Source organism: Lytechinus variegatus, chromosome 2, assembly GCF_018143015.1.
Source record: "Lytechinus variegatus isolate NC3 chromosome 2, Lvar_3.0, whole genome shotgun sequence".
NCBI classification, from domain to species: domain Eukaryota; kingdom Metazoa; phylum Echinodermata; class Echinoidea; order Temnopleuroida; family Toxopneustidae; genus Lytechinus; species Lytechinus variegatus.
The window spans coordinates 62,686,969-62,713,696 of NC_054741.1; the positions used below are offsets into that span (position 1 = coordinate 62,686,969).

Sequence of the window (26,728 nt, forward strand, 5' to 3'; positions counted from 1 at the left end):
GCTCGATATGGCGTATCGCATAAAATTAATAAGAAGTTGGCAGTGAGCGAAGCGAGCAAGCAAATATATTGACACTTTTATTACAAAAATACAAGGTTGTGATAGATTTTGACATAATATTTGGAAAATAATAGTATATTTCATCCTAATCCCTTTCCTTTCTCTCTATTTTTTCTTAGCCTTGATTCTCTCTTTTTTTGTGGGGGGGGGGGTCAAACTCCCATGTCCTAACAGTCATTTCCTATATTTACTTTATAAGCAACATAAATGTGTTATAATCTCAAAAATTAAATTTCATGTATATTGTCCTGAAAATTTAACATTCTGGGCAATGTTTGAGAACCTGAACAGGACGCGTATGTAACTAGATAATTACCGTGAGCGCGAAGCGCCAGCAGAAATGTTAAATATTATGGACTGGTCGAAAAGTTAGTCATCAAGACGATACATATTTTAACGATTAACTGAAAATTTTTGATATTCCAACCTAAAAAGATGAGATTTCAAATCCCCAAATGGGACATTCGACATTCATTTCCATCTCTCCTTTTTTTTATCTTTCTTCCCATCTTTCTCTCTTTTTAATGCTATTCTCTTCCTATTTTTTCATTTTCTTTTCCTTTCTTTTTTTTCTTTCTTTTCCCTCTTCCTCTTTTTTTCTCTTTCCCCCCATTACTTATCCCTCTTTCTTTTTCTTTCCTTTCCCCTTTTTTCTCTTTTAATTTTTTTCTTCTCTCCCTCCCTCTCTTTTTATTCTCTTCTTTTCCCCTCTTCCTCTATCTCTCTTCTTTCTTATATTTCTTCCCATCTTCCTCTCCATTTAAATATTCTTCTCTTCCTTCCTCTTTTTTTTTCTTCTTCTTTGTTGTAGAAGGACGTGTCTCGAGCGAGCTCCAGAGTTTTTGTAAGTTTTGTTGAATTTACACTGTTTTATTTACAGTTTTTTAAACTAGTGTACTACTAGTACACATTTATAACCATACCAAACCAAGTCCACCTATTATTTCTTGTTAATAACTTGTATTTTCAAGGATTTTTGTGTTGACCTTGTGTCAGGAACTTTTTGGCCACTATGGCCAGTAAAGCCGGACAGGCCTCCCGGGACAAGCCGGGAACCAGTTCGGCTCAGGCTGCCGTTCCTGTTTCTGCTGCCGAGCCTTTTACGTCCGTGAGCAGAAACAATGGTATCTCTTTTGTGGCTGCTGCACATGTTCCTATTCATGATTACATAAGGGCATTCGCAGACACAATTCCAGCCCATTGTATAGTGTCTGCTTCCCGCATCAGTAACCAAAGAATTGCCATGTACCTGAATTCTAAAGAAGATGTGCTGAGCGCGGTGAACAACGGCTTGACCTTTAAAGGCGCTTTTATTGAGATCTCACCCTTAGCTTTGCCGACAACCCGTATTACACTGTCTAATGTATACACTGAAATTCCCAATTCTGTTCTTGTCAAACAAATTTCATCTTTCTGTAAAGTAGTCTCACAGATCCGTCCTATTCCCATTGGTTTCAAGGACAAACATCTAGCTCACATCATGTCCTTCCGTCGTCAAGTTCAGGTGCTACTTAGTCCGAATGTCACTCCACCCGATTTCATTAATTTCACTCATGCTGGTATCAATTATCGCGTTTTTATTTCCACTGAGGCGGCTCGTTGCTTTGAGTGCGGCGAGGCTGGCCATCTCAGTAAGAACTGCAAAAAATCAGTCCGTCAAGATGAGTCTGAAAACCCACAAGCTAAAGGAAAATCGGACCCACGTCATCCCCCTAAAGTATCTAAACCTAAACCACAACGGTCTGTACCCGAAACCACTGACAAGAGGGCGTCCCCAGCACGCACAGAAAATTCTATTGGCCCCAGTCCTACGCCAGCCTCTCCGCACTCTAAAGCTGCCGTGACTGCTGAAGGAGCCTCTGCTAGTTTTCAGGGCGCGAATAATCTGCACAGCAATGATAATAGTCAAACTAGCAGCGACTCCGTGGGCATTAGCCGGGACAAAATGCCTCTTCCCGAGGCCCCCACCTCTCCTTTGACCCAAACCCCCTGCGACACCATTTGGGGAACACCGCCCGCCCCTTCCAGACTCTTTGCAGATGTTGTCGCAAAAAGGAAACAACCTCTCGTACCTCCTGTAGAAGACTCCCCCAAACTTATTTCAATTGTCTCTCCTACCCCACCCCGGAAATTAATGAAAAAAGTCTCCTCTCCTATGACCTCAGAACCTCCCTCCCCAACTCCCGTCCTACTCTCTACATCACCAACCCCACCCTCTCCCGCTTCCACGGTAGACACTACCGACACTGATGACGTAACGGTATGGGATGATGCACAGACTGACGATGAATCCTTTGACTGGGCCTCCTCATTCCCATCCAGTCAAGGACCCCTCTCTTCCAAGGAACTTTGCAAATTTCTGAAAATTGTTAAAGCACGGAAAAAACCCCTAGAAGTAGCAAAAAAATTCACTTCCAACATACCAGGACTTGTTAGACAACTGAGACCTTTGAGAAACAGTCCTCTGTTTACGAAAAGTACACAGCAGAGGATTTACAAATTGATCAAAAAACTAGATCTCTAATATGACCCTCTTTCTTTTTTAGTATGAACGTAGACATGCATGCCTTTCTTTCCTTTTTTATGACTCTGTCGTTGCTCACCCTTAACACTGGAGGTTGCTCCAATGCCATGAAGAATGCCTCAGTTTTTACTTATGTTGATAACATTGCTTTTGATTCTGATATTGTGTTTTTACAAGAAATAAATGACCTCTCCCAGCATTCTCATTGTTGGGATTTATGGTCATCCTATAAACCTTTTTGTGCCCCCGGACATAATCGAGGATCTGGAGTTGCTACCCTTGTAAAGAATAACCATTGTAGCATCACAGATTCCTTAGTTATACTTAATAGTCATATCTTATATGTTAAAATTGAGTTTGATAGTGGCATGTATCATTTATATAATGTTTTAATGCCACAGGATGATAACCTTGCTATTAAGGCCATTCGTCTTCTTGCGCATCATGTTAATCAGTGCAGTGACGGTGTTTTTTTAATTGGGGGAGATTTTAACTGTACCCTATCTCCAACATTGGATAGATTGTGCATGCCTAATGAGCATAGACCTAAGATATCATCTGCCCTCAAGAAAGTGATTGAAAGTAATAAATTATGTGATGCGTGGCGAAGACTTCACCCACATGAAAAGAAATTCTCTTGGCATAGAAACAATCCTCACAGTGTATATGGTGTTTCTAAAGCCAGACTTGATCGTTTTTATGTGTCTTTCCCTCTAATACCTTCAATACACGCTTGTCGTATTCTGCCTTGCACTCTCTCTGATCATTGTGCAATTTCCCTGAAAATTAAAATCCCCCCACAGAAGCCAAGAGGAAGTGCTTTTTGGCAACTTAATAATTCTCTTCTCGATGATAACGATTACAGAAATATCATTCATCAATTTTGGACGGACTGGCAAAATAAAAAAGCCAACTTTCCTAACATTCTATCATGGTGGGACTTTGGTAAATACCACATTAAATCGCTCACTCAAATGTACGGCTCCAAGTTAGCCAATGAGAAGAGAGAAACGTTATTAAATATTACCAAAACCATCGACAAATTACAATCTTCGCCTGACTTCACGCCTGATATTCAGCAGGCCCTTGCTGAACAAAGAAATGAATTAAACATTCTTCTTAAGAATCAAGCCAAGGGTGCTCTTGTAAGGTCACGTTTTCAATATGCAAATGAGATAGACACTAGCTCAGCTTATTTTTTCGGTCTTGAAAAATCGAACTCTACTTTTAAATCACTCTCTCGTACCCGTCTCCCTTCGGGTAACATTACAGAGGATCAGAGTGATATTAAAATTCACGTTCGGAATTTCTATAAGAGTTTGTACAGTCGTGTGCCAACTGATGATAATGCGGTTGATAATATTTTATCTGACTTACTGAAACTTGATACTGAAGATTCAAAAAGTCTTAATGCTCCTTTGTCACTTAATGAATTTGATAATGCTGTTAAACAGCTCGGGAAAAATAAAACGCCTGGTCTAGATGGACTTTCTTCTGAATTCTATCAGACTTTCTGGCCCTTGATAAAAAATGATCTTTTTTCTGTATTACAATATGCCATAAGTACTGGAACCCTTCCACATACTTTTCGTAGGACAGTGATTACACTGATTCCTAAAAAGGGAGACCTGGCAGACATTGCCAACTGGCGACCAGTCTCTCTTCTGAATAATGACTACAAAATTTTTGCAAAGGTACTTGCTAATAGACTAAAACATTATATCTCTAATATTGTTTCAGAAGACCAAACGTATTGTGTTCCAGATCGAACAATCTATGATAATTTAAATTTGATCCGAGACATTGTACACTATTCTAATTGTAATGATACCCCTCTTGCAGTAGTAAATTTGGATCAAAGGAAAGCCTTTGATAATGTAGATCATAATTATCTCTTTAACACTATGAGAGCTATGGGTATTGGAGAATTTTTCATTTCTTGTATTCAACTTTTGTATAATGATGCCGAGGGCTTAGTCAAAGTGTGTGGATCCCTCACTGCGCCTTTTCCTTTTCAAAAAGGCATACGCCAAGGTTGCCCTTTGTCTGGCCTTCTGTATTCGATAGCCATAGAACCTTTGCTGCACAAGTTAAAAGTTAATCTTGCTTCATGTTCTTTTTCTTTACCTAACACGGATATGAATGTCTCAGTCTCTGCATATGCAGATGATATATCAATTTTTGTCACTGAAGACAAAGGCTTTGATATTATTCTTGATACATATAACACTTTTAGTAAGGCCTCGGCCGCCTGCCTTAATCATGTAAAATCTCAAGGACTGTGGGCTGGATCATGGTCGAAACGTAGAGACAGGCCCCTTGATTTCAAATGGAATTGTGATGGTCTCCTTTTTCTTGGAGTTCATCTGGGTAATAACAATAATTTTGTATACAACAACTGGATAAAGTGTAAAGAAAAATTAAATAAGACTCTATCTCGATGGAGTTCTCTTTCTTCTTGTCTATCCTTCAAAGGCAGAATCATTATTGCTAATCAACTAGCTGCATCTAAACTGTTTCATTGCCTTGCAGTTTTATCTCCCCCTCAGCAAATACTGGATGAACTCCAAGAAATGCTTATTAATTTTGTTTGGTCCGGAAAACGACATCTTTTAAGAAAGCAAATTCTGTTTCAACAACCTAACAAAGGTGGACTTGGTTTGGTATGTCTCCAAGCACGAACACTCACGTTTCGTTTTGCCTTTTTACAGCGCTATCTCAATCTTTGTTCTCATCCCGCGTATACCTTTTGTTCTTATAATCTTCGGAGATATAAGAAATTAAATTTTGATTTTTCTTTGTTTCTGACTGAATTAGACCCAAAGTTTTATACCAGTCTTCCTTGTTTCTATTCGGAAATTTTGCGTGCTTGGGGTATCTCTGGAGCCAGCATCGAGACATCGTCCTTCACTGTCAACCATGTGTTCAATATTCCTTTGAATTATTATAAATTTCTTCATTACACACTGGATGGCGACAAGATCTTCCCTGCTAGATTATTTGCATGTGGAATCAAACTCGTCAAACATCTTGTAAACCCGAACAACGGTACCTGGCTCCGAGCAGACGAGGTCGCCATCACATCCACCCTGCAGCGTCCATCTTTACGGCTCTTGGAATTTGACCTCTCTCGACTTCACAAAGTGATTTCCAGTTTGTTTCCCAGATTCTTTTTAAACAGCGGACTTAGACTGTCAATAGTTTCAACTCATCTTCACAATCTGGCTGAACCTATCAACTCTCCGTTCTCGATTATAACTAAGGACAACAAGAACATTCTTGCCACACCCACTAAATCGATATATCGAATCCTCAACCGTTCTATTAACTTTCTTCCTAGAACTCAAGTTACTCATTGGCACGAGATTGGGATACTTTCCCCATCTACACTAATCAACTGGACTGAAATCTACTACTATCCTTCGTCTAAGAAAGATGGGGACACTCAGTACAAACTATTACATAATGTCCTTCCGTCGCTTGCCGTTCTCCATCACCTTAATTCCGACATCTCCTCTTCATGTGGATGGTGTGGCAAGAAAGGAACTATATTACACCTCTTTATCGAGTGCACTTCTATTCAACCGGCCTTGGATCTACTTCATCACCTCCTTTCATGTCTTTTGCCCGAAGTGAACATTGACTTTGACCTCTACTGGACCTTGGTTCCACATGCAAGAGGTCGTAGCAGGGAAGCCGTGCGCCTATCCAACTTTCTTATTGTTAGTCTTAAAAGCACATTATATTGGCTTTACCGAACCTCTCGTTTTTTTGATCCGCTTCCGTTTTGGAAATTTAGAATTAAAAACAGAGTCATTATTGATTATGAATTCCACAAATTACAAAGCAATTTGGCTTTATTTCTTAAAACATGGTCACCCAATAATGTACTCTTTCTTTTGGATAACGATAGTCTCACATGGTTGATTTAATTGTTTTGACGTGATCACATATTTTCTTTGCTATTATTTTTATGTTATGCCTAAGATTTTGTGTACCTCCTTCGGTATTTTATGATTGATTTTTTTGAGCAAAGCTCTTTATGGAAATTAATAACTTCCCACAGTAAAATCGTTTTAAATACTGATGATATTGTAGTTCTGTAATCATCTGTCGTCAGTATTCAGTACATTTAAAAAAAATTTCTCGTTTTCTATTGTTAAATTTATTGCTTGTTCATGAATTGTTTAATGTCTTCCGCTTTATGTATTACTTATTGATTGTTTTGTTTATTGTTTAGCTCACAAACACTTGACATATTAAGTGCATCAATGTCTGTATATTTTTATTTGTATTATTTATTATATGCAATGTAAATAAAGTTTTACTTTGAAAAGTCAAAGTCTTCTACCTCCTTTTCCTTTCTCCTAGCTTTCTTTTCTTCTCTTCCTTTTCCCTCCTCTCTTTTTTTCTCTTCTTTCCCCTGTTCTTCTCCCTTTTTCTTTGTCTTTCCTTTCCCCTCTTACTCTCTTTTCTATTATCTTATTTTCCCATCTTCCTCTCTCTTTTTATTCTCTCCTATTCCCCTCTCCCCTCTTTTTTTTTGAGCGGGGGGGGGGATGGGTGAGGCAGTTCCCCCTTGCCACCCCCCATGGATCCGCACCTGATAGAACCCCATGGTCTCGCGTCATTTGACCTTTGGACCTCTCGATGACATTTGATATATCTGATCATAATTTTACACGCACTGCGGACTATCGGTCCCGCGGTCTATCGGACCCGCGGTCTATCGGACCCGCGGTCTAACGGACCCGCGGTCTATCGGACCCGCGGTCTAACGGACCCGCGGTCTATCGGACCCGCGGACTATCGGACCCGCGGACTATCGGACCCGCGGTCTATCGGACCCGCGGTCTATCGGGATGTCCCCATTTCAAGTGACGGCCGCAACCCGTTGTCTTCTGACTAGAAAATCTCGCCAAGGACCCAAATTCAGGATGTAATACACCTCAAACTTTGGAAACTAATCTAGTATGAGTGACTCTGCAAAGCATAATCCAGGACGTGACCCATATTTTCTTCGTCAAAAGAGAAAAAAAGGTGATAAAGGTGACTCAAATAGGGACTCAACTTCTCGACCACGTGCACCCGCACCGCAACACACAGACGCCCCATCTACAGGCAGCATTACACCAGAAAACACCGCAGAAAAGGCGACGTTTGCTCATCCCATAACTTCACACACAGATACGCAAGAATCAAACATGGCGGACAAAAACGAACCGGTGAGTCATGCTGAATTTCTAAAGGTCACAAACACAATTATTGACAAAATTGATAATATGAACTCGAATGTTTCTTCTCTGAGAAAGGAGATCATAGACATCAAGAAATCAATAGCTGATTTAGAGAAATTTGCTACTGACTCTTCTGATAGGCTAACAAAAATTGAAAATGAATCATTGCCAAGCATGCGAAAGGAAACACAAAGAGTAGAGTCTGACTTGAATGTGAAGCTTAGTGCACTTGAAATCTACGATAGAAAAATGAATCTGTTGCTATATGGGGCAAAACGAGAAACTGATGAGAACATTGTCCATGTGGTGGGAAAGGTCTTCAAAGAAATGGGTATCCAGCAAGATATACCCCTCAGTAATGCTCACCGCCTACCCCGCCGTGCTCAAGGCGGCACCCAACAATCGCCAGAACCAGTCATCATCAGATTTGTCTCGATGATGGATCGAAACAAGGTCTTGAACGCCTACCAGCAGAGGACATCAAGAAGAGGAGACAAGACGCCTACGCAGTCACAACAATTCCCATGGAGATTCGTCGTAGATTTACCTCCTCAATTGAAAAAGCATCGATACCTACTCGAGAAAGAGGCCTACAGAATCCGTAAAGAGGAAAATAAGTCGACTAGAATCAGGCTGATTGGAGTCAAGTTGTATCTACAAACCAGAGAAAGGGGCTCAATCCACTCAGAATGGAAAACTGTGAATGGCTAGCTTTGCAGATTTACTCATCATCATCAAGTTTGGATCATTATACTTTTGACTTTCGGACTTTCCTGAAAAAAAAAAAGAATCATCCCAAGCGGTTTATATTACCTTCATTTAACTTTGGACTACATCCATTCCATTTCTAGTGCTTTGTTTTCATTTTTTGAGTTTTTAATACATTGCTTTTTCCATGTCATACTAAAGAAAGTAAGCACCTGTTTTCAGATTTTTGCCTAAATGAACTGATGGGCAATGGAATGTTTTTGTTGTTGTTTATTACATGAAACAAAATGAATAGGCCTATTTTCCAGTACAAGATAACAATTTACCTGGATGATAACAAAACGTTTTGAAAAAATAGAAAAGAACTTGCAGGGGGATTTTGTGCCAAAATGGAAAGGGCATAGAGAATACTTTAGTTTTTTATGAGACCCGGTATTAAAATTTAAAAAATCCTTTCTGCTTCTTTTGTACTGCTCAAATAAAGAAAATTGAGTGTTTTTATGTCATGGTTTTTATTCATAGCATGGATGATAAAGACTTAGTTGCTGCCTTTATACATATAATATATATTTTTTATGCATCTCCAAATAATAGAGATATCAAATAAGGAGGTGGTTAACCTTTGAAGGAAATTTTAATTTCATGTTTTTAAGGCCTTTAGAGTTGGTTAAACCTTTCAACATGTTCAAGACCTAATGATTTAAGTTTTTCAGTTATGTATTTGATATGAAAAAAATGTGGCTGTACTTTAAAGTTTCTTTTATTATTTTTTTTCTTTGTTTTTTTGTTATTATTGGGTACTTTGTAATAATATGAAAGAAGACAAAGGAAGGAAAGTAATATAAAAGAAAGAACGTGAATAACGTGTAGCTCAAGTAAACTGGTATATTTTTCACCAAAGTTATTTGTATATCTATGGAAAAGTAGTAAGTATGCGAGAAAATAAGGAATAAGTACATGTACCAACGGTTTTAGAAAGTTTGTTTTATTTATTGGATGATATTTTTAAAATGCTGTTAAAAAAACAAAGGACTTTCATCTATATGCAAGGCTGTGCATTCAATTGACTAAATAATCTTTATAATTTTGATAATGCAGAATGAGCCCTGGCATTAACAACGCATACTTCTTTCACTTAGATACTGGTTGTTTTATGTAGATTATTTCTGGTTGCCTTGCGCACGAAATTTTTGCACGAAATGTACATAGACATTTTTACAGTGCCTAAGAAGTAGTGGATTTCAGTTTCTATTCTTGGCATAATATGGAAGGCCTGGATAAGGACCTAGGCGCGATGGTATGCGCCATGTCTTTCTTGTTCGTTTCGCGTGAAATTATGTTTAGTGTTGTCTTGTTTGTGTGTCAAGTGTTTATGTTTGTTTTTGTTTGTTGTTTTGTGTTTGTGTTGTCAGTGTTAAAAAAAATAAAAAAGCCTCCACAGGAATTGTTATTCATAACTTAATGCTAGATTCAATGTATGATGGGTAGTTTCAGTATAATTTCTTTGAACTGTCGAGGTTTAGGAAATAGTAAAAAAAGAAATGATGTCTTAGAATATATTAAGGCAAAAAAGTTTCATATCTGCTGCTTGCAGGACACTCATTTTGTAAGTGAAGACGAAGTTTCAATAAAACGTATTTGGGGAGATAATTGTTTTTTTAGTCATAAAACGTCTAATGCTAGGGGTGTTGCCATTCTTTTTGCGGAGGGTGTTATTTTTAATATAAATCAAATTAAAAGGTCAACCGAAGGGAATTTTGTTGCTTTAGATCTCCAGATATATGATTATAATATAACATTGATATCTCTATACGGCCCTAACCAAGACAATGTTAACTTTTATTCAGATGTTGAAAATGTTGCATTAGAATTTGAAAACCCTTTAACAATCTTTTGTGGTGATTGGAATTTGGTCCAAAATTTTGATAAAGACACATTTAATTATGTCCGTTTGAATAATCCAAATGCAAAGAAAAGAGTTGATGAAATGAAAACTAACTTAAGTTTGGTGGATCCATGGAGAGAATTACATGAACATGAAAAGATATTTACATGGCGCCAACCCACTCCATTTAAGGCAGCCAGATTGGATTATTTTCTTGTATCTCATGAATTAATGTCTCTTGTCAACAGAATAGAAATTCTACCGGGATATAGAACTGATCATTCGTTGGTGAAGTTATCATTGAATCTAAATCATTGTAAGACAGGACCGAGTTACTGGAAATTTAACAATTCATTGTTAAAAGATGATATTTATATAGAACTGATTAAAGGTGTTATTCAACAAACAATTGATACCTACTCAACTCGACCGGTAAGATCCGGTGGAAATGTAGTCGATGGTCAAAATCCTTTGTATGAGTTTAATGTAAGTGATCAGCTGTTTTTTGATACGCTGTTAACAGTTGTTAGAGGTGAAACAATTTCATATGCTACAGCAAAAAAGAAAAAAATCGTTAATCTAGAAAATGATTTAGAGAAAGAAATTGTAAATTTAGAAAAGAATTTGGTTTTAAATACAAATATAGAAAGGGGGTTAACTGTTTTGAATGAGAAGAAAGCTCAGTTAGAGTCATTGAGAAAAGAAAATAATGAAGAAATAAAGATGAGATCCAGAACTAAATGGATGGAGTTCGGAGAGAAACCATCCAAATATTTTTTAAATTTAGAAAAGAAAAATGTTGTTAATAAAAGAATATGCAAATTGATTACCAATGAAAATAAGGAAGTAACAACACATGAGGATATTACATCAGAAATTGTTTCTTTTTATTCACAACTATATGAAAGGCACCCTGTTATAAATACTGATTTAAATGCAATGATAAACAATGATGAACTAAATAAATTAACAAATGCTATGTCACGGAATTTAGAAGGAGAGCTCTCCATCGACGAGGTTTATTATGCCCTAACAAATATGAAAAACAATAAATCTCCTGGTCTAGATGGATTCACTGTTGAATTTTTTAAACATTTTTGGAAGGAAATCCATATATTTTTAGTTAGATATTTAAACTCTTCATTTTTATCTGGTATGCCTTACATACAGAAGTTGGGAGTTATTACTTTAATCCCAAAGGAAATAAAGATAGACACTATTTAAAAAATTGGAGACCCATATCATTATTAAATGTCGTATACAAAATAGGATCTACTTGTATAGCTAATAGATTGAAGAATGTACTCCCTCTTCTTATTCATGAAAATCAGAAAGGGTTTATGTCCGGACGCTTTATCGGAGAAAACATCCGCTTGTTATATGATATATTATTATATACTGAATTAAACGATATTCCCGGTTTATTGTTACTTATAGATTTTGAGAAGGCATTCGATTCAATTTCTCATGACTTTATTCGCAATGTACTACACTTCTTTAAATTCGGTCCGACCATTGTTAAATGGTTTGATGTGTTTTATGAAAATGCTCAATCTTGTGTTTTAATCAATGGACACCTGTCTCCCAGATTTTCAATAGAGCGAGGCTGTCGCCAAGGAGATCCATTGTCTCCATATATTTTTCTATTATGTGCTGAAATACTTGGCGTTTTGTTTCGACAATCAATGTCAATAGATGGTTTGAGGATGCCCTCTGGTAAATGTCATAAAATATTACAGTATGCAGATGACACTCTTCTGACATTAAACGGTTCAGAAAGAGAATTGAGTAGTGCTTTTGACATCTTGGAAAAATATAAAACAATTTCAGGTTTGACTGTTAATATAACAAAGACACATGCAATATGGATTTGAGGATACAAGAACAAGAAAGACTGTATTCTTGCCAACAGGAATTTGAATTGGGTATTTGATGAATACTTCAGATATTTAGGTATAGATTTTTGTACAGATCTTCAGAAAATGACAGTGCATAATTACAATGAAAAGTTTAAAGAAATCAAAAGTCAAATGACTTCATGGTTGAGACGTTACCTGACGGTCCTTGGAAGAGTTACGGTTGTCAAGTCATTGTTTGTGTCTAAATTGAACTACTTAATTCTTTCTCTCCCGAATCCAAGTGAGTTATTTCTAAAAGATGTAAATTCCCAATTTCATAGATTCATATGGGGAGAGAAACCAGATAAAGTAAGTAGAAATCAAATGTCTCAGAGTTATTCTGAAGGTGGAGTAAAAATGATAGACATAAATCTGCATTGCCAGTCATTGAAAATTTCTTGGATGAAAAAAATGATAAACGGTTCCATTGACGGTAATATTATTTGTCTTCTCCACTCTTTTTTGCATAAAACTAAAAACTTGGATCTGTATATGGGAAATAGCTATTTTTTTAGACTGGCACACGAAATTAAAAATACTTTTTGGAAAGAAATGTTCTTAGCGTATAGCACACTGTTATCTATGCACTGTAATGATATACCTTGCCAACCCTTATGGAACAATGATTTTATCAAAATAGGTAATAGCTCAATTCACAGTAGATCTCTAAATAATAGGGGTGTTCGTTTTGTTAATGATATTTTAGATGTACATGGCAATTTCCTCTCTTTGAATGATCTTCAGGAAAAATACAATGTTCAAATAAATTTTCTTTTTTACCGTGGATTATGTGATGCTATAAGAGACGGTTTTAGCAATGGCACACACTTTAGCAAGTTCCAAGAACCTATTATCCCTGATACAATAGCACTTGTTATGAAATATGATAAAGGTTGTTCACACATCTATACGATTCTTAAAAAGAAAAGAAAAGTGGAGTGTAAAAGTTTTCTTAAGTGGAAGTGTATATTCGATATGAATGACAAGCAATGGCAGTCATATTGCTCTATTGGATTCAGTTGTACTACCGATGTGAATTTACGTTGGTTTCAGTTCAAAATAATGCAACGCATTTTATATACAAATGAAATATTGTTTAAAATTAATTTAGCTCAACAAAAAGAATGTACTTTTTGTAATGTACACCGTGAAACAGTCACTCATCTACTTTGTGAATGTACATGTATTAAACATATATGGGACAAGTTTGAACAATGGATATTTCTTAAAACTGGAAATAGAATATTTTTCTCTAATAAAGAAAAATTATTTGGCTTAAGAGGTTCAAGTAATCATGCATTAAATTGTTTATTGATAGTGATACGGCAAATGATTTACACTTCCAGAGTAAAACATCAATTACCTGTTTTTGATAATATCAAATTTGCACTTCAGAACTATTTCAAGAATGAAAAATATATCGCAGAGTCAAATTGTAAAATGGTAAAGTTTACAAAGAAATGGTTTCAATTACGTGCCATGTTTACATGAGGTGATCTGTTCAGTTCCCTTTCCATGTACAATTATACATATGAATATTATTGTTCATTTACTCCTCGCTTGTTTCTTAAATTGTTTACTATTATGTGAACCTGACAGTTCAATTTATATATTTGTTGCAATTACTGTTGTACTGTATTTCGTTGTTATTAATTTGATTTGTCATTGAAAAGATATCTTGTTATGTTTGAATAATAATAAAATCCCTGTGGAGGGGAAACAAATTGAAAAAAAAAAAAAGATTCAGTTTAGATCTCATAATTCTCAAGTTTGTTTCATCCAATGGAGAAATAGAAAGGAACGAAATGAATCACTCTTTGCTTTGAATGTTGATTTTTGCTTAATGTCAACAGTATGGAGAAAAAAATCCCTTCTCACGGAAATTACAGGGTTTTACCAGCCGAATAAGTATTGTTATATGAAGTCCAAAGGTGGAGTGGGTATGCTGGTCCTTGAATTTCATTCGTATATTGAAGAGAAGTTAATAGAACGTTAAATTAATGACAAAACAGTCTTTAAAAAAAATCTGCTTTGAACAAAAAATGAGAAAAGCATACAGTACAGAAAAAATTATCAAAAGCGGATGTAAAAAAAGAAAGCTACATAAAGCATTTTTACGTGTTTTTTTTTTGCCAAAAAAGTTACATGTATATAATGAACATCCTGGTCAGTAGACATATTGAAATGAGCGGTCAACGGTGTAACACGCTCACTATTCATTTTGTATATATTTAATCATATGAAATATCAATTATTTCGGGTTTCGTAGATTTCATAGTATATCAACTAAATTTCCAAATCTTTTTTTTTTATCTCAATTCTCCTAATTTGTATCAGATTATTCAATATCAATAAAAAATCAAAATGCCCTTGTAAAATCCTCGGTCTCTTCGTCTCCTCTCATAATGTTCTTTAACGATTTTCGTATTTTCACACACCTTATGGGGATAGTCTTGCCAGCGTGCTTGCTTGCAATGTTTTAACTTTGTTTTTAGTATAGGTCTGTATGTTTTCAATTCAATTTCATTTTCCAATACTGGTAAAAAGCATACAAGTGTAAATGTTGCGAAGCACACTCTGTGAAAAAAATAACAAGATCTCGCTTCCCATATTTATTTCAGCAAATTCAATTTAGAAAAAAGAAGTCTATTTTACGAATCCTAGTCATGACGTAGTTTCCTTCAGCAAGAAATTGATCCGCATTTTGCTGTACTCAACACAGGGGATGTGAATACGGGATTAATTCCAACAATGTCTTGAAGACCTAACTATTCTAATATCCTGATCATATATATGCACTGGACTGCACATTAGTGTCACCGCCTGGTAATTTGTACATATTTTATTTACTACGCTGATCAGGGATGTCATCTCAAAGCGCTTAGTATATCGCATTCGCAGGAATGGCGCTTTATGAATATGAACTATTATCATTATCATCATTATTATTATTACTATTTTTATCATCTTTATCATCATCATCATCTTCATCATCATCATAACTTGTGACTGTTTTTATTATCATATCCATTTATTAATTTGTTTATTAATCTGTTCATACCTTCATCGAAATATACTCCGGGGGGTGGAGTGGGGTCTTTGCCTTCCTTCAATGTGTTTCTAGTTGTAGAGATTCCTGAAGTTATCTTGTAATCAATGACGTCATTTCCATAAAGATTGGAATGTACAAGATCTCGTAAAAAGAAAGAAAATGAATGTAAGTGTAATACACTAAAATAAAAAAGTGAATGTTCACCCAATGTATTGGGTATAAGACAGAACACACTTATTTGTATGGTAAGAATAGGCCTTAAAATAATCTTTTGGGGGTAAATTTACCAGTCAAGGAAACTCCCGCTTTTGCGAGAGCGACAGAATCTCGATAAACAGGGATTTGTGGTCGCATGACGTAATCTTTTAGGATCTCACCGAATAGCTTTCCTGTACAAAGTGAATGGGGTTTTTTGACATACCCTCACTAAAAAATTCATATAAAAAAAGCACCACGGTGGCGGATTTTTATTTTCAAATATGTTAAAGAAAACTAAATTTCTCATCTATATTCCAAAAAATAGAATTTGCCACCGTGGTGCTTAGACGCTATTGAAGAAAGAAGACACATTTATGCTGAAAAAATGCAAGAGGAGGTTAGTCTCTGCGTTCAGCCTTTGTGCCGCGATACTCCGCTACATGTTGTAGCCGAACGTGCAGTGTGTGTGTGTGTACAAAGTGTGCATAGAGCTATGGTACTACCATGGACATTCCATGATCATGCTGAAAGTTATTTTGGGTACGGCATTACGTAATATATGATAAGAAAGACTCGGAAAATATATTCGTTCCTATGGTAATAACCTCTAACCAGCTCTCCGGCGGTTTTGTGCTATGGAAAATGGATATGCAGTAGTTCTGCAGTTCTCGATAATGTTCATAATCTAAACCATTGATCTCACACCTGTTCAATGCTAGCATGGATCATGTCGAATGGAGAATGGTCATGATCATAATGACATCATGATAATTATTCTCATCTGGGCTGGACGTTTGAGGGAAGTTTGGACATGGATCGAGCTGACGTGACAGGCAGACTTTTATAATGCACTTTATTTGGTGACCGCTAGCCCCAAATACTTTGCAGTATGTATGTTTTGAATGTGAATACAGTATACTTTTTTCCATTTCGTTGGCTTCGTCAACCAGCCAATGATTGTTTTAGGACAGACCTGTATTCGGCATGTTTTGAAATTGCCCGGGAAATTGCATATCGACTTAATAATTTCCATGACTTCCGCCGGCACTAGTAGTGGAAATAATATTATAATGAATTGATTATGGATTGTGCATCAGATCATAAGCTGAAGATGAATGCTGAGGTGGAATTAACATGAAAGTTGGATATTAAGGATATGACGGTGGATCCAAAAATATGGTCTAATTACGGTACATTTAACGTCAGGATTAAGGGTAAGTGATGAACGAAAATCAAATTGAATGCTTGACAATAAATAAGAGAGAGAGAGGGGGAGAGAGAGGCACATGTTCTAAAGATAACAATGTCCAGAAGAATGCACGGTTGTATCATGGAGCTAACAGCTCTATGGTTGTATACACGCGAACACATTTTCACCGCTCTTACCGAGTGTTCGCACACATACATAAGGGTCTGAAAACAGCCGAGAAAGACTACATAGGGCGAAGGTTTTCAGCGGTGATTCACGCTTCGGTGAACGCAACTATCTCGAAAAAGGGACATTTCAAACGATCTCGGAAAAGCGGGAGTTTCCCTGACTGTTTACACACAGCATTTCGTAAACGTAAACAACAAGACAAAGTGACCTAAATAATATGTGACCAATATTGGATAAAATCCTGCTTAGAGGGGAAGGCTTTAAAAAATGATAAGAGAATAAACGAACACTGGTTTCACCTGAAACTTCTAGAATCCAACAACCATTAATCATACTAATCCAAAGGATATAAAGACTGACATTAATTAAGCTACATACGTGATATACTACTAAAAACTGCCATAAATATGGTTGTAAGATTACTTTACCTGCGCATACACACTCAATTTCATTTTCATTTTATCTAATCCTCTTTGTTGCCTATATCAATCCTCTTCTCATTCTTTTTCAATGAATAATGGAAATTTGGCGATGGTTATATTCCTATCAACACAATGGGGTATATCTAATTGTAAAAATATGTTGATATCCGGAGCTAGTATTTGAAAATTTATTGCATACATTATTGAAAAATGTGTAATGATGCATACCTATGTGTCGAGCGATAAACACTGAAAACAAGAGAAATGACTTAATAGCTGCTGTAACTGCCATCACAATAGATATGAGATCGACATGGAAATCAATATCTTCTTTACTGTCATCAGTTCTTCTATATAACGAAAAAACAAGGTGTTCAAGGAAGACAATTATGTACATTTATAATGTTCTTTTCATATTTATTGAAGTAGGTTTTTCGGCAATTGCCCACCTTCTTCCCCCCAGCGTTCCCTGATCAAATAAAAAATCAATGGAAAGAGATAATGATAAATAAGGGAAGGACATGAACAGGGGTGAAACATGATAGGCCTATAGATTTTTTTTTCATATCATGTCAAGCTATCACAAAATCAGACTTTTATTTGGAATTTGGAAAATGTATACACACTTTCATTTAAAAAGGACGATTTGATATTTAATCAAAACAATTAAAACAGGTCCTAATGTATTCAATATAACGTTAGACATAAAAACGCCCATACTCGGAGTCAATAAGACTTGTTTTGATTGTACAAGTAGGAATATACTGATGTTTTAAACATCTAGGAAAGAAAATGAAGTGAGAAGTTGTTATAATATATTATTACATGTAGGCATCACAGTGAACCTTCCCTTCCCCTTCTCCAGGTGCATTGCTCAGATTTTTTTTTCTAGTTCATTACTGCATATAGGGGCTAGGCGTCGAAGTATCACCCCTTAATTGATAATTTCTAAATTCACTTTCCATACATTAATATCAAGAACTTACTTTGATTCATACAATCCGTCTACTCTCTTTCAGGTCTATCATGTTTATCGGCCACGTTCTCTCTTCCTTTCGATATAGTATTTTACTTCTAATTTTCCCGAGTCCAGATAGTTAAACTGAAATTCCGGAACGTCTGCTTTGTAAATGTGGCATTTCTATCCTACTGCCAAACGAGGAAGTGGCGGGGTTATACCATTTTAAACAACCTCTTCCGTCATGGGAGGGGGGACATCTATTGCTGCGTCCCCCAATCAAATAAAAAAGACAATCCTCTTCGCTGACGCCCACGCTTTGCATATTTACATCTTATTTCGCGCATGCAATGTAAGTCAATTTAATGGTAGTTTGAATATCAGTGGATTTAAATTTTGAAAGCATTGCCCTATCAATAATTGATATTTTAATTCAGGTTTTGTTTATCATGTTTATGGTAGTTTATCATCTTTATGAAACAAACTACAAGACACGTCGATAAAGAATGATATGTTAATGATATCCTTTTCTGTTTAATGATTGTAAGTTAATCCTTTAAATGGGAGATAAATCAAATACAGTTATTTTCACTAATCGTGCCAAAAGACGATACCTAAATTAGAACAATACTTTCAAATGAGCTGAAAAGATATTCCAACAAGTGAAATTGATTAAGGATGATTCAATACTTCGTGCAGCAATTTTTCTGATTGATGTGAAGATATTCGCTTTCTTTCTCCGATATTTCAAAATTTCCCGGATTTATCAAACTGAGGGTATTAGAAGTGATTTTCGCTTAAGAGAACACATTGATGTTAATATTTGTACATTATCATCAAGGTCACTTGGAGAGTGGCGTAGCTAGGATTTTTTTCCTGGGGGGTGGGCACTGGGGGTACTTGCTTTTTCAGGGGGGGGGGGGCACAGGCCATTTTTTCCGGTGTGTATGTGTCACAAGGGCGGATCAGACTTTCGCCAATAAGGGACCGGGCCCGAAATTATCTTCACCTATATTTTCCCCGATCAGTCATTTCTTAGTTTTATTCTAATAAAACGGAAATCCCAGGGGGGACATAAACATGAAATAATCTCACAAGCCTTATAAAAAGTGCGAACGCGAAGCAAGAGAGATTTTTTTCACTTTCATGTATTTTGTCCTGAAAATTTTATATTCTGGGCAATGTTATATGTGATCCTGAACAAGATTTGTATGTAACTAGATGGTTACTGCAAACCCAGGATATTAGCAGAAATTTGTATTAATTATTCTAGAATTATCGAAAAGGGGCCTGTTAAGGACTGCTTACAGTTACCCACGAAGACGGTATATGTTTCAATAATGCGAGCGCGAAGCGCGAGCAATTTTTTTTACATTCCAACCTAAAAAATTGTCATTCTAAGCACTTTTTGCATTAATAAATGGGATAGGTATGTAACTAAACAATTGATGCGAGCGCGAAGCGCGAGGGGAAGAAAATTGAGATTTTAGACCTAAAAACACTGCACTCTATTCATATTTTGTAAATCATAAATAGGATATAGTTAATTGGGTATCATCAATAATGCAATCGTGAAGCGTGAGCAGACAATTATTGATATTCTGATGTGAAACTGGATAATTTAAGCACATTTTAAATAAAGAACATGCAGACTATCGCGCATGTTTTAGATTTAGACCTAGAATCTGGACATTCTGAATACATTCGTTTAATGGAACGTTATGGAATTCACATAGACAATATGAACTTGGCAAATCAAAGACAATGTGACCACGCGGCGTGAGCTTAAAATGCTGATATGTTGACCATAAAACGGACATTTTACAGAGCACTTAAATTTGTAAATGAAAAAAAAAAATAATGAAAGCTCGATGTCCGAGCTAAAATATGTTTTATATATTGATTTCAAAACTTGCTCCACATCAGTCTAATGAGCAAGATATGAATCTCATCGAACAGGCAATTCTGGCGCGAAGCGCAAGAAATTTTTTTATATAGTAACATGAAAGATTTTTTTTTTGCAAATCTTCCCCTCACATTATTTCATTCACTCGTCTTCCTCCTCTTATTCTTTTCCTCTTATTTTATTTGTCCTCTTCTTTCTTTCTTCTTCTTTTCCCCTTTTCTTTTCCTCTTTCTCCCTATTTTTTTTGCTCTGCCATTTTTTCGGGGGGGGGGGGGCACCTGGGGGGCACACCAAATCTCAGGGGGGGGCACGTGCCCCCCAGGCCCCCCCCCCCGTAGCTAAGCCACTGCACTTGGATTCCCGAAGATTCCAATTATTCCCGTATCGATCACTATTCTAAATACAGGAGGAGGTGCCGTGGCCGAGTGGTCTAACTGAGCGCCTGGATATACATGGAAAGTCCGGGGTTCGATCCGCGGCAACTATGCCCGTAAGCAAGGCATTTAATCTACAATGCTCTTTTATCCTGCTTTCAAATAAATGGAAATACTATATGCATTATTGGTAACTAGGTGTGCACTTGTTTTTTTTTTAAATACAGGGCCTACAGCGAGCGCATCGATCGAGAGGAAGAACTATTTCTTTTGGTGGTTTGCAATAAGTGTGATTCATCTTCAGAGTGGACAATGGGCCTAAAATTTTAGGTCATTCAGGTCACTTCGCTTGTTTAATCCGTTTGTTTCCGCATCCAATCTTAATACAAATATATATATATGAGCGAACGAAACGAGAGAGGAACATATGCTCTCTTTTCACTGTCAACGTCTTGAACGTGTCACTTTGTAAGCACAACTCTTCATTTGTCAGTGAGACATCGATACCCGCATCTCAAACCACATTTCTCTTTCAAAAATTAATTCTAAAATGTTGGTATTGCGACAGCCGAAGAATTTCGGTTTCTACCTGCAAAAAAAACAAGCAAGCGGCATTTTCTCAAAATCGTAGAATTTTCAATAGTTGGGCATTTGTTTGCTACAGCAAGCCCCCTGATTGTTGAAACTGTATCATTTCTTTAACTATTCACCTAATATTGAATTCAAATGCTGTTGCTTTATGCTTTGAGTAAAGAGTAATGTATCGTTTCGGCCAGTATCTCAGTCGACAGATTATGAATATCCAATTTGGTACGCTAATAACGGGTTCTCTTGAAAATGAACTTCCTATATAAATGAAGGTGAAATTTGCAATTACCAATAGTACACAAAGTACATGTCATGGTAGTTATATCAACATAATGCACACCCGATGCTGAAGTCTAGAATCAATATACAGGCGACTACCTTTCACCTCATTAGGTTCAGTGATGTCACAAACTGACTCGTGCAGAACTTGCAATTACAAATAGGCTCATTGAACTCTTCCAAGTCTTGTAATTTAATGCGATTCTTTAATTCATTCAATAATTACACATAAAATTGTTTTGCATCTCTTGATGAATCTATAGCACTTATATCAAGTTAATTTGTCATATTGCTGCTATCAGAAATATAGTTACCATATAGGAGTTTGGGTGGTCATTTTTGGGACTAACGCAAGTCATACCCACAAAAGAATACAAGGTGTATATACCGTGAAACCGCTACAACGATTCTCTCTTCGCCATGGAAACCAGATTACAATTACGCCTAGCAAAGATCCAAATTCAAATAATGATGGGTTACAAATAAAAATGATATTTTCAGTCTCGTTTTAAATTATTGATAAAACTTTGTTGGATACTATTCAATCAATGATAGCGATACCGACGCTATGGTATTAGCACTCTTGGTTTCTGGTTCTTTAGTTATATTGTGTTTGAAAATTTGTATATCGGATAAAAGATCAGAACTGCATGAAATCGACTGATGCTTAGGAATGTTAGGAATGACTGATGCTTAGGAATTTCAAGCAAACAAATGTGTGGGAGTCTCCATAGGGTTAGGGTCTTTTCTTTATAAACCACTCATCTATACGTACTATCAATTCTAACCAACACATACGTGTGTAAAAATCAATTATTTTAAATCGTGTGCTATCTGATCAATGCTGAGATATTACGACAGTTTCCCTCACAATGCACACAAGCTTGTATGATAGCTCTTCCATTAATGACAAATCTACAAAATGTAAAAGTACTTAAGTACTTCATCAAATCGAATATAAACCAATCCCGGAGGGGCCACTTACATTGACGAGTGGATACCATGCGCGACCAAAAAAACACGTAAAAAGAATGTCTTTTTCACGATAGGGCACGTTACGTACGTAACGTGATAAGGGTGCCAAAAACACAAAAATAATGACAAAAGGGTATCTATTTCGCTAGGAAAATTACGTGTTTAGGGTCGAATTTGCGGGGATGATAAAACAAAATTAAAATGTTTTATAAAGGATGTCCTTTTTGCCCCAACACTACGTGTTTAGAGTCCGATTTGCGAGAGGTGTAGAAGTGGGGTCGTACTAAACCAAATAAGGTAAAGCCGACGACCGAAGGAACCGTAACAATAAAACATTCCTGTACTTGTTTAGGGGTTCATTTCAGGAATATTTGCCAAGAGTATCGTTTTTGTTTCCAATACTTGTTAAGGGTAGGGTTTCACACGCCAATACTTGTTAAGGGGTTCATTTTCAGAATATGGAAATTACGTGTTTAGGGTGCTTTTCGAGACCCCTTGGTCGCGCATGGTATCCACTCGTGAATGGAAGTGGCCCCCCCCCCCGGGAAACCAGTCAAAATGGCATAATAAAAACTAATCGAAAAGGCATAATGAAAAACAAATCGAAATGGCACAATGAAGAACCAATCAATCTATAATCGATGAAGAAAAATCAATTCTATTTCAACCACAATCTTGATGAAAATTAAAGGCCAAGTTCGGTGAGAAGTCGTGTTCCCATAGCTCTGACAGCAGCATGTATCTCTTCATAAGAAGGTTGGATCTGATTAGCTGGAAGAGCAAACCCGTATCGACCTGTATCGCGTAGTTCTATGGTATAGGAGTACTTGGCCCCTATGCCCGATTTCGTTGCGTCGGTCGTAAATGGGGCGTATCCAAAATCCTTGCTTGAGCCGGACGTAGCATCTGTATAGTCGAAATGTTATGAATGATGACGGAGGTGATGATGGTGGCAATTGATGATGATTATGATGATAATAATGAGAATGATGATGATGATGATGAGGAGGAGGAGGAAGATAACGATGATGAATAGGAAGAAGAAGAAAAGGAAGAGGAGGAGGAAAAGGACGTCGACGACGAGGAGAAACAGGAGGAGGAGGAGGAAGACGATAAAGAAGAAGGAGAGGAAGAGAAGGGGGGGAGGAAAAGATGATAATATGGTTAAGATGATTGAGGTGGTGGTGGCGGTGATGATGATGATGATGATGATGGAAGAAGCAAGAGAAAAGAGGGGAGAATAAAATGCAAAAAATGATGGTCGGAGGGAGAAGTATATGAAGAAGGGGAAGAAGAGATGGTAATAAGAAAAAAGGAGGAGAAATAAAAGAGAAACAAGAAAAAGGGATAAACGAAGTAAAAACGCTCTTCATATCGTGGGTACATATTGTAGTATTCTCCAAATTTATCTATAATGAGAAAAAATATATATTTATAAATATGATTATATTCTAACATCAAAGTCAAATGCATACGCTTTAGAAAATAAAGCTAAAATGGTATCACAACGTAAGTTTGTATTCCAAACGACGGTCATGATTGTTTAATTTCGTATAAGATTATAATCTTTTAAGGAAAGCTATAAAACTTTTCTGAAATGCATGCAGTCTCATAATACCAACTCGAACAAGGAAGACCGTCAGCTTGGTCTGTAATAAAAAGTTTTCGCAATCGCGACGGGAATGGATTGTACAACACAGAAAATCTATTGAAAATGCCTGTCAAATCACATTGAACGGCTTAGAGGTCTTTGTCGAAAATTTGTAAACCGGGACATCAGCTATTCCTAAGATTAGGAGCTGAAGAAAAATCGCAACTATGACGTTTATTAAGAGTCCAGGACAAAACTGCTGTTTTGATTCAAAGATTTTCGACAAAGGCTACTTTATCATGAAGGGCTTTTGACAATAGATTCCCTACGATCCTGAAAGCGTCCGCGTAGTAATTGTGAAAGCTCTCTAATTTGATTTGATTTGATTTGATTTTAATAACGACTTACAGAGGATTTCTGCGCCGACTCCATGCTCATATGTCTTCCGATGTGTTTCTTTTATAGCGGTTGCCATTTCGACGGCCATCGCCATCTGATAGATATAGTTATCATGAACAAGAAAACATGAAAATATGATATCATGAAGAAAAACTTAGTTGCTTACGTACATTTTGATCAGTGGCGTAGACAGGTCCTTAGACCTGGGGGGGATGATCCCTAGCTGGGTCATACTTTATATACATATATATATATATATATATATATATATATATATATATATATATATATATATATAATTAACATATAAATATAAATAATGAAGGAGATAACGTACTCGATAAAAACAAAATATCATGGGCCAAAGCAGACGAGATAAAGATAACAAAATAACACGATCTGCCTCATGGATTATCTCGTGTGTCTTTTAATCACTTTGCTTTCAGCAATAAACAGGGCATCCAGTAATAAACAAACTTCCTTGCACATTTTTCATGGCAGTAATCTTTTGTTTGATTAATGACAATGAGTAAAGATGATCATAAGAGAAATGTCATTTGTCGGATGTCTAGTTATCAGCTTGGTCATGACAGTCCTGCTAAACATGATCTGGAATAACTAGTATTCCTTATTTTACTAGTATAGTACTATACTCTTTTAAAAGTAGCGATATTGTTAATGGTCAAACAAATGAATCAACAACTAAAGGAATAAACAGCCAAATAACTAAAAAAAATATCAATTACAATGATAGTAATAGGGGTAAAATAAAAAAAGCTCAACATTATATTTCGTATCCACGTGCAGATATGCGGACACTAAAATGATAAGCACACTCTGTTTAAAATTACCATGATTACAAAGGCTTGATTGAATTAAGTATGGAAATGAAATAAACCTCACCGGGTTGTCGGAAGTAAACTGTATAGATAGTAACTTGTTATAATTTCGATTCATTTCTTATTATGTACCTTGTTATGATGATTATGATAAAAACATAGGTAAGGAAATGTAACAGTTTATAACCTTCAAACCTAGAAGACTGCGCACGTACAGAAATCACTGGTATAAGTAATTCCAAAATACATTGCGCCTCGACTTACTTCTTCTTGAAACTGGAAGACGTTTATTTTCACCCAATATAGTTATGCAAAACAGTCCTTAACAGTAAAGGATTATTTCATTCCAAAATCATTCATTTACTAATTCGCTCCTTAGAGACTGAAAATTGTCACCTTTCCTTTGCAAAGTAGGGGTTGAGGACATGGCCAGCAGGGAAAAGGGTCAGTGTATGTGTATAGGTAATTTCTTATTAATTCGTTTGAACAGTGTTAATGTGTTATGGAAGCAATTGCTCTGAAAGGGAGTGATTAAACGACACTTTCTTAAATCTGTAATGAAATATTTTGAACTTATCTCCTTTGCAAATACATAATTATTATAAGGAAATGTACTTGGTGAAACTCTGAATAACGATCCTTAAATGTATATGACGACGCAAGACAGTTGTTATTACTTAAAACTTGCAAGTTGTAAATGCATATAAGATGATTGACTCTGAATAAAAGTCCAATTTTGATCATGTTTGTCATTGCTGTACGTTATGATTATTACTGCTATTATTATTGATTGATTTTAACTAGCATTCATTGCTTTATTACTGTATAGTTTTGCTTCTTCCCCACTGAAACCTGGGGGGGATGATTGTACATACCATCCCCCCCACCTAAAATTCTGGGGGGGGGATGCATCCCCCCATCCCCCCCGCTATCTACGCCCCTGATTTTGATACAAGTAAAGAAAGACATCTGACTCCCTTCAGGAAGGCATATTAGCCGTACAATTTGGAAAAAGTATGATCCCCTTTTCCGTTGGCAAAAGCCAGATCCGCCACTAGCTAATGTATACGAAAAGGAAAGGCTATCCATCGATCAATGAGTAGCCTGTATCTTTAAAAAATTGTCTTGAAAATCTGATATTACCAACAAAACAAGTGGTAGGCCTACTGTTGTAAAAAATATTGGCAAAAAATGGCAAAGACATCGGCAAACTTGTTGGGTTATTGCGTTCGTTCCAAGAAATTCTAAACTTATCGACACGCATCAGAAATAACAATGATAATAATATCAAAGTCCAGAGGCTAATCCACTGGGCCAAGACGCTCCACAAAAATCGTCATATTACAAACAGATATCATCAAAATTGTAAGTGAATTCTGCTATTTGCCTATATAGTTAATAACATTTTTACCTTTTATCCGATATAATCATGTCACCTTTGTCTGGCTGACCTTTAC

General features: G+C 36.4%; 2 protein-coding genes across 2 annotated transcripts in view; both read right to left on the bottom strand.

Moving 5' to 3' along the window:
* Positions 1-18,664, bottom strand: part of LOC121408581 — a 33,762-nt gene extending 15,098 nt beyond the window's left edge. The window contains exons 1-3 of the mRNA XM_041600095.1: positions 18,349-18,664; positions 17,591-17,712; positions 15,374-15,505 (exon numbers count right to left, since the gene is read on the bottom strand). Of these exons, the coding sequence (XP_041456029.1) occupies positions 15,374-15,505; positions 17,591-17,654 (196 nt within the window). The 5' untranslated portion in view covers positions 17,655-17,712; positions 18,349-18,664. The remainder of the gene's footprint in view (positions 1-15,373; positions 15,506-17,590; positions 17,713-18,348) is intronic.
* A 4,331-nt stretch (positions 18,665-22,995) lies between these two features.
* The window catches only part of LOC121409555 (carboxypeptidase B-like), a 12,368-nt gene continuing 8,635 nt past the window's right edge, over positions 22,996-26,728 (bottom strand). Inside the window, exons 9-10 of the mRNA XM_041601468.1 lie at positions 24,442-24,526; positions 22,996-23,348 (exon numbers count right to left, since the gene is read on the bottom strand). Coding sequence (XP_041457402.1) covers positions 23,128-23,348; positions 24,442-24,526 — 306 coding nt within the window. The 3' untranslated portion in view covers positions 22,996-23,127. The remainder of the gene's footprint in view (positions 23,349-24,441; positions 24,527-26,728) is intronic.